This window comes from Crotalus tigris, unplaced genomic scaffold, assembly GCF_016545835.1.
Source record: "Crotalus tigris isolate CLP2741 ecotype Arizona unplaced genomic scaffold, ASM1654583v1 scf7180000024339.11422700, whole genome shotgun sequence".
Lineage (NCBI taxonomy): Eukaryota > Metazoa > Chordata > Lepidosauria > Squamata > Viperidae > Crotalus > Crotalus tigris.
Window position 1 is genome coordinate 3915591 of NW_024100509.1, and position 17654 is coordinate 3933244.

Sequence of the window (17654 nt, forward strand, 5' to 3'; positions counted from 1 at the left end):
ACCTAAATGACAGATGAAATCAAAAGTATATTTTTTCCTGCAGAAAGGTGATAGACTATTATAAATTATTACAATTAGGAAAAAACAGCAGAGAAAGAAAAACAGAAAAGGGTGACAGATCCAGGTTGAAAGAGTCATTGGGTGACCAGTAACATCAATGTATTCTGATTTGATATTGAAACTGTTAGAATTATACTTTGGGACAAGTTAGCTTGGTTTGACTCCATATACTACAGATTTAAAATTTTATTAATTTTATTTTTGATCCAATTTCTGTAGGATTAAATATATGAATGTCAACACCTCACCAAAATGTTTACAGCTATAGGTTTGCTATATAGATACAAATCAAAAAGTAACCTAATTTAAATTTGACTATCACCTGACTAGCTTTGAAATAGAATTGAATCATTAAAAATGCTTTCCTCCTTTTATATTCAGAATTAGATACACAACGAAATTTATAGCCAAAAGATTTAAATAATTTCCGTCCAAAATATTCTTCTTAAAACATTCTCATAAAAACAACAGGCAACGACACTAGCTTAAACAGAAAATGAATGCTATGTGAGAAACAAATTGTTGCCATAATTCGGTTCACAGATAAAATGCTTCCAAATATATATTGCTGGGGGAGGGGAAACAAATATGAAAAATTCGTAGACCATTCGTGAAGATCTGGGAAGAGGAAAGGGATCACATAAGCCCACCAAGCAGAATTTGCTGATCTTCTATGAAATCATCAGGCATCGCACTCCACCTCCAAATCCCCCTTACTTTCAGGCAACTCCCGACCCATTTTCATTTTCTTTACCTTTTTCAACTCAAGATCCACCGGCGCCGCCATTTTAACTACTCCAAAAGCAGCTACGCATGCGTATTAAGCAACAGCTTTAACGGACGGCATAACGGTCCTTTGTTCCTGCTGAGTCGAGACATGCGTAGTATGATGACGGCTAGTTAAGAAAGTTGCACGTTCGGTCGTTGTCTCCTCTTCTGTTCACCGGCAAATTTATCTTAAATCATTCAGTTGGCAGTTTTAATATTTTCAATAAAAATACACAAGCTTTTTTGTTTTCTGTCAAAACAACAGCTCCTTCATGGTTCCTATATAAAAAAAAATTGTACATTCAATTACACAGTCGCCCCCCAATATGGGTATAACACCGCGAAGTGTTACACCTGTTGCATCTTCCGCCTGTCCTCGCCTCAAGTTTCCTCGCGTTTTGCAGCTAATAAGTTATCTGGGCAGTAAATGAATGCAGTCTTGGAAGACTGCAAAAGAAAAGTAACCAAATTTTAAAATATGCTTTTGTCCTAATTTTCCCTGTGTATTTGTAGCCTTCTGTTAATACGGAGATAAATATGTTTAACATATTTCCAATGCAGTTTTGTTAATATATTTTGTCATGTTCTTGAGCTATATCTCGTAATGTTTATTTGTTTTGGCATGACTTTTATTAAAAACAAACAAACTGAACATTATAATAAATTCAGGGACTTGCAAAATACTTTGTGCATGAAATGGATCATGGCTTCAAAATCTAAATCTAGTTTGGACAAAACTCAGCAGCACTTTTTCGTGCAGCTGCTGATAAAAACAGGATCGCCAACATGATCGCCAACGTCTGATAATGGATATGGCACAACAACAAGAAGAAGATGAAATGGATGGTTTAGATTGTCCATGCTTTAACCAAAAGATGTTTTGGATGCTTTGTTCAAGGATTCAAATCAAAATAGGGTTTCTTTGTTTTGTATACTGAAGGTTTTTAAGAAGAGACTGGACAACCATTTGTCTGAAATGGTATAGGGTTTCCTGCCCGAGCAGGGGAGACTGGACTAGAAGACCTCCAAGGTCCCTTCCAACATTATTATTAATAATAATAATAATAATGCCACATGACTGGATAATCAATGCCTAGAAATAACAGGAGTCAGTAGAAACATCAGAAAATTTATGCAAAGATCGATGGCACAATGGAAGACACAGTTGCAGATCAATGGTGAGAGACTGGGAGAGGTTAATATCGAGAGAGGAATATTTCAAGGAGATTCATTGTCACCATTACTATTTGTTATTGCACTGTTTCCTCTGTCAACAATACTGAATAACTCAGGACATGGCTATCAAACATCAAAAACATCTACCAGACTATCCCATCTCCTTTACATGGATGATCTGAAGCTGTATGGAAAAACATCATCTGAAATAGAATCGCTGCTCAACACTGTCCGTATATATAGCCAAGATATTGTAATGGAGTTTGGCTTGGACAAATGTGCCACACTTACTATCAAACAAGGAAAAATAGTGAAAACTGAAGGAATCAAGATGCCCCACGAAAATAACATTAAGAGTCTGGATGAGGAAGAGTACTACAAATACTTGGGTATCCTTCAAGCTGACAACATCAAGCACACTGAAGTCAAGAAAAAGATTAGAGGTGAATACATCAAGAGAGTGAAGAAGATCTTAAAGTCCAAACTCAATGGAGGAAATACCATAAAGGCAATCAACACCTGGGCAATTCCAGTCATTAGCTACACAGCTGGAATAGTGGACTGGACTCAAGCAGAACTAAAAGCAATGGATAGGCAGACCAGAAAAATAATGACAATGAATCATGCCCTTCATCCACGCAGTGACATTGACAGACTTTATCTACCAAGGCAAATAGGTGGGCGTGGAATGCTACAAGTACATCAGATGGTTGAAGAAGAAAAAATGGCTTTGGAAGAATATCTGAAGAACAATGATGAAGATGCACTGAAATTAGTATATCAGGAAGGCTTACTGACTACTGGAGAGACCAAACTGGCCTACAAGAAAGACCAAATGAAGAACAGAATAGAGGCATGGGAAGACAAAGCACTACATGGCCAATACATTAAAAAATTAGCTGGGAAAGCAGATAATAAAAAACCTGGCAATGGCTAAGAGCAGGAAAATTGAAGAAAGAGACCGAGGGACTAATTCTGGCTGCACAAGACCAAGCCTTAAGGACAAATGCATATAAAGTCAAAATTGAGAAGACAGCAACAGACAGTAAGTGCCGCCTATGCAAAGAAGCTGAAGAAACAGTGGACCACCTGGTAAGCTGTTGCAAGAAGATTGCACAGAACTGATTACAAGCAGCGGCATGACAAAGTAGCAACAATGGTGCATTGGAAGATCTGCAAAAAATATCATTTGCCTGTAAGCAAAAACTGGTGGGATCATAAAATAGAGAAAGTCATAGAAAATGATAAAATTAAACTGCTCTGGGACTTCAGAATTCAAACAGACAAGCACCTGCAACATAACACCCCAGACTTAACAATTGTCGATAAGAAAGACAAAAAAGTCTGGATAGTGGATGTGGCAGTGCCTGGAGACAGCAGAATAGACGAGAAAGAACTGGAGAAGATAACAAAATACAAAGACCTACAAATAGAAATAGAAAGACTGTGGCAAAAGCAAGCAAGGGTAGTACCAATAGTAATAGGCTCCTTGGGTGCAATCCCAAAACAACTGGAGCACCACTTGAACACCATTGGCATTGACAAATTCGCTATTAGTCAATTGCAAAAGGCGGCCTTATTAGGAACTGCTTCCATCCTGCGACGATATCTGTAATACCATCAAACATCCACATCTGCCTATCCCAGGTCCTGGGTAAGGACTCGATAGGTAGACAAAATGCCAAATCCAGTCTGAACATCTGGCTGACTGTGCGATGATCTATAATAATAATAATAATAATAACAACAACAATAATATACATTAGAGTGAACCTCAGTCAACTGAACATTCAAATTGACTGGTGCTGATGTTGTTGTTGTTATTATTATTATTCCATACAGATACTATTGTTCTGGGTAAATGGGATGCTGGGTGTTCTGTTTTACTTGCTTTGATTGGAAGTTGCTTTTTCAGATTGTTACTTTATAATTGCCTGAGCCAAAACAAGAGGAAAGATCTGTCACTTCTATGTAGCTGTCACTTAGCTTTATGGAATTTTGGAACAAACAGTGGCAGTCATTCAAGGAACATGTAGCATAGAAGAAATCACTCTGGATGCAATTGCTGTGATCTGACAGTGAGCTGTCAGAAGAACAAATTTAATGTAAGGGACTATAAGATTCCATGCTGGAGTGGTAGTGGTCCTTGATTTTCTTGTCTCCCTTTGAGACAACCGCTATAGCACCTTTACTTTCAGATTTGATTCAGTTGATGGCTTGAATAAAAGAAGGATTAGTTCCCTGTTCTTATTCCCTTGAAAATCAGTCCTCTTTTAAATGTTCAAAAGAATATTTCCTTCATCTCAAACAAACCCCTTCCCCACATGGGGGACCTAATTCTTCCAATTTGTTTTGGAAGAACTGGCATTAATAGTACTACTGTTTGCTTGGTGCACATGTATACAGACAGACAGACATTAAATAATAGAGCACTTTTTCTGTTTTAAAAAGGGGTTTTCTTTTAAGTTTCACCCTATCCCTTCTCATTCAATTTAAGACTAGCTAGCTTCTAAGACTAAGTTCTCCAAAATACATTCTCTCCCATTTTAAAAAAATGAATTGAATAAGCCAGTTATAGAGCAAATTAGAGAAAGAGCATTGCCAAGACTTTGGGAGAGGAGGCAACTTCTGGTAGATCATTACTGAATGTCTGATAGCTATTTTTAACTACTGCACAAGCATCTAGTGATGCTGAATAGCAAGAAGCAGAGTTCACAGGAGAGAAGTCTGGACCCAGTCTGAAGCTCAGGAGTCAAGGCAGGTTTGTCAGTCCAAACATCAGATTTCACAAAATGACACATCAAGCAGGAAATCAGACAGTTGTTTCCAAAGGAGAAAGAGGGATCAGGCTGCCTCTTAAATTATGCTGGAGCCAGCTATCTTCAATTAAAATAGTTTCTCTCTTGCTTGGCAAAGAGCCTCATTGAGCATCTTTGTTCTACTCTCTGCTCCATTCACCGAGTCTGAGAGCTTGGCAGCCATTCCTCATCATCTGACTGCTCCAACTGTCCTAATGGTGCCTGTGTTTGATCAAATGATTTCTGGCTTGATGTCTCCTGAGGTTAATACTCCACAGGTTCAGCTGGAGACTTATTCAGAGACTTGAGTGAGTCCTGGGCCGTGATAGTCATAAGCCAAGAAACTCTTGCCCTTGGCCAGCAGTGCAGAACTTTTTGTTCTGTACCATATGAGTGAACCTGAGAAAGTTAAGAAGGTGTTTTAATGTACATTTTTAAATATAGAAAAAAGCTTTTAGTCCTAATAAACAGTGCTTTTTTTGTAAAAAAAAAAAAAAAGGTGCTGGAACTCACACATGTCATACAACCCGCCTTGCCTAGCCTACAAGTTTCCATCCAAAAAAGGTGCTGGAACTCCGTTCTGGGCGTTCTATGACAAAAAAAAGCCCTATTTTATTAACAACATCTGTTGTTAATAAAATAGAAGTATGACATTCACTTAGAGACACAGAAAAAGGGAAGTCCTAAAATAATCTATGGAGCAAAAAGGCCAGATATCCTGCAGTGCACACAAAGACAGAAGAAACACCAGAAAGGCACAGAGACTATTAAACTAAGAGCAAGTAAGCAAAATACAATTAAACTTAATATTAATAGATTAAGTGGAAGCGGGGATGCTATTTTTTCATGAATCTCCATTTATTTGGAGAAAATGTTCTCAGTTATTTTGTATCAATTATAAGATGTTGATTATCATTTGTGTACTTCAGTCATTATGCAAGTGAAGTTATTCAGCTAATGATATCATGCAAATGATATAAATTGTATGGAATTTAATCTGTTGTCTGTGAAGTCTATTGTATATATCACTATGTATAGCTCCAAGGGTGAGAGGACATTCCACTTTCATTAAGAAAACACTTTCAACTTTTCACTGGTGAAGCCAAATGCAATCGAATTGGTAATCTGATAAGGCTTTGATGGCATTCATCCAGAATTCCTGATAAGCTCCGGGAGGCGCATATGGATTTGGATTAGTAAATACCTCTCAGACATAGTTTCTAATGGTTGTCTCCCATCAGAATTTTTTTTAAAAAAAGCTAAAATAATATCATCCCTGGCAAACCACAACACAGAGTTGAAAGCTACCACCCAATTGCCCTTTTGAGCTCCTGCTACAAACTTCTGGAAAGATTAATTATAAACAGGATAGGTCCCAAAATAGATGAACATCTGCCTATCGAACAAGACTCGAGCTGTGCAGACCAGGTGCTAAGCCTAGCAGGCTATATTGAAGCAGGATTCCACTGAGGTGTGAAAACATGGCTGTATTCATAAGCCTAACTGTGGCATACCACACAGTTTGGAAGGACAGGTTGTTATACAAACTATGCCATATTATCCCCTGCAAAAATCTCTGTCGGCTAATTAACATGCTGAGTGATGGTCCTTTCAGATAATAATGGGAAACAATAAGTAAGGTTAGAAGGTTAAATAATGGCGTCCCATAAGGCTCTGTTATGGCATCTACACTATTCAGCTTATACATATCAGATATGCCGGCAACAAGCAGACACAAATTTGGATGCACTGATGATTTGACCATAGCTATAGAAGAAAAACACATGGAGGTGGCTGACAGCCTCCTCAAATCCAGGAAGCCCCTCCTGGCACTTGCATAACATCTGTCCAACAATCTTAACATCAATTCCTAATGAAAAGCCAAATGGGTTGCTCAGTTATAGGAAGACATATAAACAATCACATAAAAAAGGTATCAGGCTTTGAACTACCATGTCAGCAATGGGCATGGACAATCCTGAATAGGATTCATACCTCAAACAGCTTCTGCTGGGACTGTCTTTATAACCGGGGCATAGTATCTTTCCCTCAGTGTGACTGCAAGGTCTCACATCATGTAGTAGATCACATCGTGATTGACTGTAAGATATACCGGTCAAGTATCTGACTTTTTTAATATACTGTATACAATGATGTGCTTCATTGGTTAGACATATTTGAACATAGGTCTTTTGACATTTATATTTTATTGGATTCTACTAATTTAATTGAATTTATTTATACTGCTATTCCATGTATAATATGCCAGATGCTAAATAAATAAACAATAACCAGTATATTAAAGTTTAGTATATTGAGATGTCATTATATACCACACTATACTATTCATATATGTATTATATGACTATATAATAAAATATGTATCATAGAAACTTGTAAACTATTATAAAGTGATTTACATGATGTACTAAGCCAGTGGTCCCCAACCCTATGTCCATGGACTGGCACCAGGCCGCAGCATACCAGCAACCAAGCTGCACAAACAAGTGAAGCCCCACATGAAGGCAACACATGAAACCATGCCCCCTCCGGTCCACGGAAAAATCTTTCTCCACAGAACCAGTCCCTGGTGCCCAAAAGGTTGGAGGCCTCTGTACTAAGCCATAATGTGTCTAAGAATAGCAAATCATCTGAATCAGCACCATAAAGTAAATTTTGGTTTGGCCAAGTTGCCTTGATTACTTTATGATTATGTATTTAATACATAATCACAGTGTACTAATGATTTATCATTTATCCCTGAATGACAATATTCAGTTTGCTATCCAGCTATAGCTTCAAGTGAGAACCAGCTACCTTACCACAAGGGTATCTAAGACACTGACTGATTCTGAAGACAACCAATAAACACATTAGTCTAGAATTTGGTAAGTCACCTGGAACAGCAGCCATAGGTAGTTCTTTTGCTATGATTAGCATCATATATTGCAGTGCTGGCGAACCTTTTAGAGACCGAGTGCCCAAACTGCAACCCAAAACCCACTTATGCATCATTGGGTGCCGGGTGGGTGTGGCCCATTGGCTGGGTGTGGCCCATTGGAAGGGCGTGGCTGTGGTGGTAACGGCAGACTGGGCGGGACTAAAAAGTTCAATCAATTCCAACTTTGCAAGATCTTTTTTTTCCCGTGAGAAGTTGAAATTGATTGATTGAACCTTTTTTTTTTTTGCACACGGCGGCGGAGGCCTAAAGTGAAAAGGTTTTATAAAACCCAGCTGAAGGCCTAGGACTGGGCCTATGGTGCGCGTGCCCACAGAGAGGGCTCTGAGTGCCGCCTCTGGCACCCGTGCCATAGGTTCGCCACCACTGATATATTGCTTAGTGTTTTATACCTTTGCAATGAATGTTCTGCAATTGGGTTCACAGAACCCAGCTACTGCCCTAAGTCATAATTTGTTTGTCCATAGTTTGTTGAATACTTTCCATTTCCTTGGTTCATGTACCCTGCTGTTCCAAAGGAAACCAAAACACATTATAATTTAGTATGAAGTATGATCCCAGCAACTAGCTTATTAGCATTTGCCTCCTTGCTGCAAACAGAGCTAGATAAAAATTGGGAGGAAAAGTAGGACAGTCTTTAGCTGGCAGGATTAAAATTTGCCAACTTCTCCACTCATCAGTGTATAAAGAATGTAATTGATGATGCATGTTTTGACCTATAAAACTCCTGTTAGCTATTACAGTTGGAGACATCAAGTGACAATTATTTTCTATGTGCCAGAAAAGCCATGTAGGAGGGTTTTGAATAGTTGGTCCATGTATATTCAGTTCTCTGAAAGGAATGTTTGTCAGAGCTTGACCTTTCAGGGCTTCTTCAAATATAAGTTGAACATGGAGGGGACAAATACATTGAAAGGAATTTGGCCCAGAGAATCAAGACTAAGTCTAGTTAGAAGCTGTTTGACTGTTTTTGTTTTCTTATTAAACACACATTTATAACATAGAAGGTATTTGAAAAGTCGGATGTTGTGATTTCCTGATATATTTTTTCTCCAGTTAGTATCTAGATAGTAAAAGCCAGCATCTTACTTTGATATCCTCTAAAAGCTGGAACCGTTAAGAGCTGCAACGAAGAGTTTCAATTTAACAATGACTAAAAGGGATTGCTGCCAACAAATGAATCACTTGCACTAATTTCCTACAATACATAGAAGAATTTTCATTGTAATGTCCTCATCCCAGAATTCTCTGTGGTTTTAAATTGTGAGATCTGCTAAGGCAGCGGTTCTCAACGTTTGTGTGACGGCGACCCCGTCACACAAACGTTATGCGCATGCACGGTGCCCCCATGCGCAGCGCCGCGCATGCACGGCACATATGCGCAGCACGCATGCGCACCCCCATGCGCGGCACACATGCGTGCCCCCCCCACGCGCGGCACGCATGCGTGGCGCCGCCCCCATGTGCGGCGTGCATGCGTGGCGCCGCCCCCGGAGGGGAGAAAATGGCGGATCGCCACCTTTGGCGACCCCCGAAAAATGGTTGATTGACCCCAAATGGGGTCGCGACCCACAGGTTGAGAACCACTGTGCTAAGGTCTTCATGGTAATGGCCTTTTAAGATTTAAGCTAAAAAAAAAACCCAACAACTTACAAAATATCTTCTTTGAAGGAACTGAAATGACCTTGGCTTAGTACTGGAAGAAGAGTTCTTCTTGATATTTGTACAACTATTTTAAACCACTTACTACATGATTTTATCCCAGAAATTGTTACTTCCAGTTCAGATAGAATCTTATTAACTTTTAGTAAATTATTTTAATTAGACATTCAAATATTAGTTTTCTGACTAGAATTGTGGTAAAAGGATGCAAGGAAGATCCCCAAAATTCAAAGGCTCTCTTTTACTAAAGCAGAGGTCCCCAACCTTTTGGGCATCAGGGACCGGTTCCTTGGAGAGAGGTTTTTCCACAGACTGGAAGGTACGTGGTTTTGTGTGCTGCCTGCATCTTGTGGATGGGGCTTTGCTTGTTTGTGCGGCACAGTTGCTGGCATGCCATGGCGCGGTACTGGTCCACGGACCAGGGCTTGGGGACTCCTGCTTTAGTGTATTTTTTAAAAACATGTCTTGCTTTAATAAATATATTAAAAGAAATGGCAACAACGATAGCTTTTTTAAGGACATGTACAGAAGTCAAGTCAACATTATATACAGTAAATGTATATTTATATGTATACATTATACATATAAATATAATATAGACATTTACAAAGACAGATTAGAAAAGAGGTGTTATGCTATGAGAGCTGTGTGTCCTCAGTGCCAAGAGGGTCCTAGTGACACAAACTTCCTGTGTGATGGGTTGTCTAGTAATAATAATAATAATAATAATAATAATAATAATAATAATAATAATAATAATAATAAACTTGGAAGGGACCTTGGAGGTCATCTGATCCAGGGCTTTTCAACCTTTTCACCCATTGTACCACTTTTAGGATATGGCAATATCCGAGTACCACCAGTCGCCTAGCAAGGTGTCAAAAACTTGATGACCAAAAAAAAAAAAAGGAAAAAAGTGATAAAGTATAGGTAGTCCTCGACTTACAACAGTTCGCTTAGTGACTGTTCAAAATTACAATGGCACTAAAAAAGTGCCCCCCAAGACACAGCTGAGCAAGACACCTGTCTGCCCACCCATTGGCGCTCTTCCTCCTGTCCGAGGTTTTCATTGTTGTGAGTGTTTCTGTTGAGGATTGGCAGCGGGGGTGGGGTGGGGGGGTGTTTGGTTTTTATTCCCTCTGCCTGCTGTGTAGTTGCAGCAGGTTTTGGTCAATTCACATGACCCTGGGACACTGTGACCGTCATAAATATGAATCAGTTGCCAAGAATCTGAGTGTAAATCACAAGAGCCTGGAGATGCTGCAACATTCCAGCTGATCAGTGCTTCTTCTGGGCTCAGCAGAAGCACCAGGCTCAGTGTTGCTTTCCAGCTGATTGGTGCTTCTTCAGGGCTCAGCAGAAGCACCAGGATCAGCGCCGAGCTCCAGCTGGAGCCTAGCGCTGATCCTGGCGCTCCCACTGAGCCCTGACAGTCCTGAAGAAGCACCGATCAGCTGGAAAGCGGCACTGATCCTGGCGCTTCTGCTGAGCCCTGGCAGCCCTGCAGCTCCAGCCATCTCTCGCTCAGGCTTGTGCGATGCTGCTACTGGTTCAGCTCCTTCCCCTCCCCCCCTACCACTTTTCTAGGATGGTCGTGTACCACCTGCCAGGTGCCAATGTACCACAGGTGGTACCCGTACCACTGGTTGAAAAGCCCTGATCTAATCCAACCCCCTGCTCAGGCAGGAAACCCTATACCATTTCGGACAAATGGCTGTCCAGTCTCTTCTTAAAAACTTCCAGTGTTGGAGCATTCACTGCTTCTGGAGACAGGTTGTTCACTGGTTAATAGTTCTAACTGTCAGGAAGTTTCTCCTTAGTTCTAGGTTGCTTTTCTCCTTGATTAATTTCCAACCCTTGCTTCTTGTCCTGCCTTCAGGAGCTTTGAAAAATAGCTTGACTCCCTCTTCTTTGTGGTAGCCCCTGAGATATTGGAACACTGCTTTCATGTCCCTCCTCGTCCTTCTCTTCATTAAACTAGACATACCCAATTCCAGCAGCTGTTCCTTATATGCTTTAGCCTCCAGTCCTCTAATCATCTTTGTTGCTCTTCTTTGTACTCTTTCTAGAGTCTCAACATCTTTTTTTACATTGCAGTGACCAAAACTGGATGCAGTATTTCAAGTGTGGCCTTACCAAGGCATTGTAAAGTGGTATTAACACTTCACTTTACAAAACACTTTACAAAATAATTTGTAAACATACTGAAAATAATGCTAATTTCCCTAAAAAATAATTATGCTTTGCTATCGTTTAGCTGGTAAATCCAAGAAGCATGAATAATTTAAAGATTCTAACTCAATGCTTATCAAACTTGGTGATTTTGTATGGATTTCCTAGCTGTGGAATTATGGGAATTGAAATTCACATATTTTAAAATTGCTGTGGTTAAGAAACTGCTCTATTTCAATAGCTTGAATTTGAAATGGAGGTAGTCCTGTGTTGGCAGAATTCAACTTCATTTAAAACAAGTTGAATCCCAGTCCCTGAGACTAATCGTTTGAACACCCTGAACTAGCCTGGATTTAATTTTTTGTACATTCTCATCTAGGCCATTTACTAAAACCATAACAATATTCAATAGTAAGTAGGGAGAGGATGCAAAGTGGGTGGGGAGGAAGTAGTGTAGAATATAATTGCATGTAAAAATATGGAGCATTTTGGCATTTTTCATGCACACTGACCCACATACACACAAGCGAGATAGAAAATTGCTACCAAGTTCATGGTTACAGATACAATCCAGATATAAAAAAGACAGGAAGTTATATGGTTTTTATAAAGAACCAACTGAACTGGATCAGATTCTAATGGGGATAGATGAGAAATTAATTAAAAAGATATACAATTATTTATTAAGTACTAAATTGGAAGAAGAACAAGTAAAGGAGACAATGGTAATATGGGCTAAAAATTTTGGCTATACGATAGAATTAGATAAATGGCAGAAACTGTGGTAAAGAAACTATAAACGTACAATGTCAACAGCGTATAAAGAAAATCTTTATAAAATGTTCTACAGTTGGCACCTTTCACCTGCTAGACTAGCGAATATATATAAAGATAAATCTGCTAAGTGCTGGAAATGTAATCAACTACCGCAGTGGTTCTCAACCTTTTTAATGCCGCGACCCCCCAACCGGTCGTAAGTCGAGGACTACTCAACCGGTCGTAAGTCAAGGACTACTCAATTGGTGCAGCACCATTTACAGAATGGGACTTTTGGCGGGCTCAGCAGGGCAGAGACAGCCTGGACAATTCCTATTGGCTTTTGAAAGCCAATAGAATTAGACTCTATTCAAGAAAGTCTATTCTATTGGCTTTCAAAAGCCAATAGAATGAAAGGGAGTAGCACAGCTAAGGAAAAGGGGAAAAAAATGGCAGACTGAGTTGTTTGGCGACCCCCGTGAAATGGTCGTTTGATCCCAAATGGGGTCCCGATCCACAGGTTGAGAACCACTGAACTACCAGGTTTGTATTATCACACATGGTGGACATGTCCCAAAGCAAAAAAATATTGGAATAAAATACATGTATGGTTGGAAACAATAACAAATCAACATATAGATCTAAAACCAGAGATATTCTTACTGGGCATGTTACCAGGAAATTACAATAAAGATAATACTTATTTAGTTTTACATATTTTAACAGCAGCTAGGATAGAAAAATTTTAGAAAAATGAAGAAACTCCTTCAGAGGAGAATATAATTAAAAAAAATACTGGAATGCGCAGAAATGGATAGGTTAACATTAAAAGTTAGAGAAAAAGAAGAACGGAATATTATATGACATGGGACTTATTTTACCAATGGTTAGTTGATAAAAACACAGGTTAAAAAGTTGGAAATATGAGAATATGTGGATTATGTGAGCAAGATTTATAATGGATTAGAAAATACTTTGATTGTTATATAACTAATGTTAATGTCGGTAATACTATTTTTAATATTTTGATTGCTATTTCCTAGTATATGATTGTATTTTGATAAGATTATTATGAATGTGATGATTACTATATTTTAATACTTGTATACCTAGACAACACACTGTTCAATGTATAAATGGATTTTTAAAAATAATAATAATAAAAAAATTAAAAGAAAAAAAAGAAAATTGCTACCAAGTTCTGTAAACCTTTTTCTTAATTCTACATAGAATGTTTCTAGGACTTAACACTCTCTCCTTCTCTTTCTTTCTCTCTCTCTTCACCTCTCTCTCTCTTTCTCCCCCCCCCTCCCCCGCCTTTCTCTCATGCTATGATATCCACAGTTAGGGTGTTTGTCGCTTTTGCTTTTACAAAAGACTGCTACACTGAGATGGGAGAAAATGTTGTGCTTTGGAATGTAAAATAATGCAGGGCATCAATTGCATAGTGGGTGCTGGAAAATTCAAACTGCTTTTCACAATTAAATAAGACAAAAACTGGAATAATCTCTTAAGATGATTTTTGGTAGGGGTTAGCCTTACTTTCCAAACAACCTAAAGAGTCAGTCCAGAAGGAGGTTACAGGGAAGATCTGCTTGCTATTATTATAGTTACTTTCTGAGGTTGCTGTTGTTGGCTACCTTCCTTGCTAGAAAATCAGCAGGTCTTCAGTCAGAGAAATAATCATGGCTGTGGCAAATTATTTGCTTTTAGATATCTGTGCTGCCTTGTTTGACTCTGTCCCACTAGCAGGTATTCTATTTTTCAAGTTAAGTGCAATATGAAAGCTGATGCTGTCTGTCCTTGCTGCTGATGGTAGGAGGGAAGGTCTGGCATTGCTGTTTAATCACATGGTCCACTATTTTCAAGGACCTGTTCGTTTTCTTTTTCTTGGAAAGGGGATAGTGTCTGTGAAGTTTCAGCAATTTATAATTGAGTATGTGCATAGGCATTACCTCAGAAATGAGATTCTACGGGTGACAGGGATGGATAGCAGCAAGACTAGTGCCTGTCATTCTTTCAGACTGTTTACTGCAGTTGTCTCGGTCATCTATTTTGGAAGCTGAGTGTGTTTTTAAGACTCTGAACATTCATGCAATGTTATAGAGATGTTTGTGAAATCACATAATTTCCTTGATTCTAATGGAAAAATTAAAAACCAATCAAGTCTATATTCACATTCATGAATTTCAGTTTAATTCATTGACTGATTCCCTAAATAAAGCAGCATATATTGGCTCTTTTTGGTATTCCTTGATTTTTCAATTATCCAGAGTATATCAACAATTCTCTTGCTCCTTGGCCTTTTATAATTCTAACTTATTTATTTAGAAAATTTGTATTGTCGCCCAATCACACAAAGCAAGTCAAGGTGACTTACAAGAGATAAAAATGCAATATAAAAGAAATAAAAATAATAAAAATAATAAAATAATAACCCCCACAATCCCCCACCCTGGTGACAATACACATTCATACCAGCCATTTAATGGGCTCCATCCCACTCTGGGTTCCCCAGGCCCACTGGCAGAACTAAGAGAGGTTCTGCCAAGACAGTGTTAAGAGTGGGGGCCAGTCTAATTTCTGGATGGATGATGTTCCAAAGGGAGGGAGCCACCACAGAGAAGGCCCTTCTTCTGGTCCTGCCAGATGTAACTCCTTAAGGGATGGGGCCCGCAATGTTCCTTGCCTTCCCACTCTAGTGGGTTGGGTAGATGTGATTGGCAACACGGTCCCTCAGATAACCTGATCCCAAGCCATCAAGGGCTTTAAAGGTGACAAACAGCACCTTGAATTGCATCCGGAAGCAAATCAGCAACCAATGCAGCTCCCGCAGGAGAGGTAATACATGTGCATATCAAGATCTGCCCAAAACCTTGAATATTTGGTATTTCCTTTTCCACGTACGGATGTTGGATGATCCTAAGCTAGCATTTAAATTAACTATATGTGTGGTAATTTTCACACAATATTGTTAAGTCTCCTTTCTTTAGTATTCATATAGACTGACTTATTCCAGTCCAGTGTATTTTTTTCTGTTGTTTGCCATTTGGATATTCTTTCAATTCCAGTAAACTTCCAATCTGATAATAGCCAAAGTGCTGATCTAGTATCTTCTAAGATCTTTTTATTACTTGCAAGGTATTTTGGATTTTGATATTATTGTTCAGAATATCAGTATACTCCTTCCATGTCTTCATGATCCTCTATGAAACAGATATTTTCTATCCACTAGTGTCTTTTAGAATAGGATTTTTTTTCTGAGCAGAAATCTTTTTGAAGTTTTTCCTTGTTTTTCTGCATTTGTTTACATCTTTGAAGAGAGACATCTCTTTTTGTTAATTTCGCCATCTTTTTTTCATATAATTCAAATTCAAAATAGAGCTGGAAGGGACCTTGGAGGTCTTCTAGTCCAAACTCTTGCTGAAGCAGTGACCCTATACTATTTCAGACAAGTGACTCTCCAGTCTCTTCTTAAAAATCTCCATTGATAAAGCACCCACAATTTCTGAAGGCAAGTTATTCCACTGGTTAATTGTCCTCACTGTTAGGTAGTATCTCCTTAATTCCAAGTTGCTTTTCTCCTTGATTAGTTTCCATCCCTTGTTTCTTGTCCTGCCCCGTATTTGGAAAATAAGTCGACCCCCTCTTCTTTGTGGCAACCCCCCAAATACTGGAACACCACTATCATGTCACTGTAGTCCTTCTCTTCTCCAGACTAGCCATACCCAAACCCTGCAACTGTTCTTCATATGTTTTTGTCTCCAAGTCTTTAATCATCTCAGTTACTCTTCTCTGCATTTTTTTTCAAAGTCTCAACTTCTTTTTTGAACTGTGGTGACCAAAACTGGATGCAGTAATCCAGGTGTGGTCTTACTAAAGCGGTACTAATACTTCATGAGATTTTGATTCTATGTCTCTGTTTATACAACCAAACATTATATTAGCTGTTTTGGCTGCTGCCACACACTGCTGGCTCATATTTAAGTGATAGTCCACTTTTCTAGCATATATGTTCTTTTTTGTACTTTTTTTGTTGCAGCATCTTCAACTTTTTATTGTTATCTGATTTTATCCATCTTGATTATCATTAATGGAGTTATACACCATCTATACATATTTTATACCAATTTTACACTAATATAGAGGGAATTGGAGGGAATTTTATTGATTTGTTTCCTCTAGCTCTTTGCATTGTTCCTCTGTAATTGCTTCTTTGAAATTTTGCATCCACTTTATCATGAAATTCTGAATTTGTTCCATCTCCAGGTTATATTCAATAGGAATTAATAAATGTGTCCCAATAAATCATTGTGGATGTGTAGAAACATTTCAAATTCTCTTCAATTTTCTCCTTTTTTTGAGATCAATTTTTATCCTTCCAGCAATTCACTACCTTCATTACTGTCATTAATCTGTAGCAGCATGTGTTTTTTTTGACTAAAAGTATCTAATTCATTCCCATTTCTATTTGCTGATGCCTAAGGTGTTAAAGTGTAGTCATCTAACCTTTAAATAGTAAATTTTCTCATATCAATGTCTCTTACATTCCATGTTCCCACTGTAATTCTTTGCAGCTTCAGATTTTCTTTTCTTGTATGATATATCAACAAATAGACATTCAAAAGGCTTCAACATAGCTATATCACAAACACCATTGGTACTGCAAAAGATCCTTCTTCAGTATCATGTTGAGTGCCATACAATCTGGCACTCTATTGTCAATCGTGTAATCTTATCTTTCCATGTGATTTTCAGGGTAAAATACAAGAATGGTTAACTATTATTATCTTCTCCCATGCAATATGTCATACCATTTGTCACTAATGTGATCATCTGCTTCCAACATCTTCTTGTATTGCTATTACCTAATATAGACGCCTGCTTGCTTTAGCTGGGCAGCTGGGATGACTGCCATGCCTTGGGTAACCTTATTGGAGTATACAGTATCTTCTTGGTGTATATTCCTGGTGTTCTTGGCTCATCTCTTTCAAGTCCTCGCCACCATGAAGAAGCAGCATAGCAGAAGTTGGAGACAGAGGGAAAATATTGGGCCTGCTTCCTTCCCCAGAGGGTCCACACCCTTCTTTTCAATCCCTGTCATGGCTTGGTTCACTTATCTTTTCTGTAGATCTTCTTTGGGAAGTAGCTGATCCACCCCTCAGCCTCTCTATACAATACAGCAGCCACGTGGTGCCATCCCAGAAGCCTGCACCATTTCGGGGCAGCCTCAATGAACTGAGATCATTAAGTGAGGCTATCAAATGGGTGCCTCGCTAAAGTACCACCATGACTTACAGCCA

General features: G+C 38.8%; 1 protein-coding gene across 1 annotated transcript in view; it reads right to left on the minus strand.

Annotated features, from left to right (window-relative positions):
• Nucleotides 1-963, minus strand: part of PFDN1 (prefoldin subunit 1) — a 55297-nt gene extending 54334 nt beyond the window's left edge. Inside the window, exon 1 of the mRNA XM_039325858.1 lies at nt 815-963. Coding sequence (XP_039181792.1) covers nt 815-847 — 33 coding nt within the window. The 5' untranslated portion in view covers nt 848-963. The remainder of the gene's footprint in view (nt 1-814) is intronic.
• Nucleotides 964-17654: the final 16691 nt, after the last annotated feature.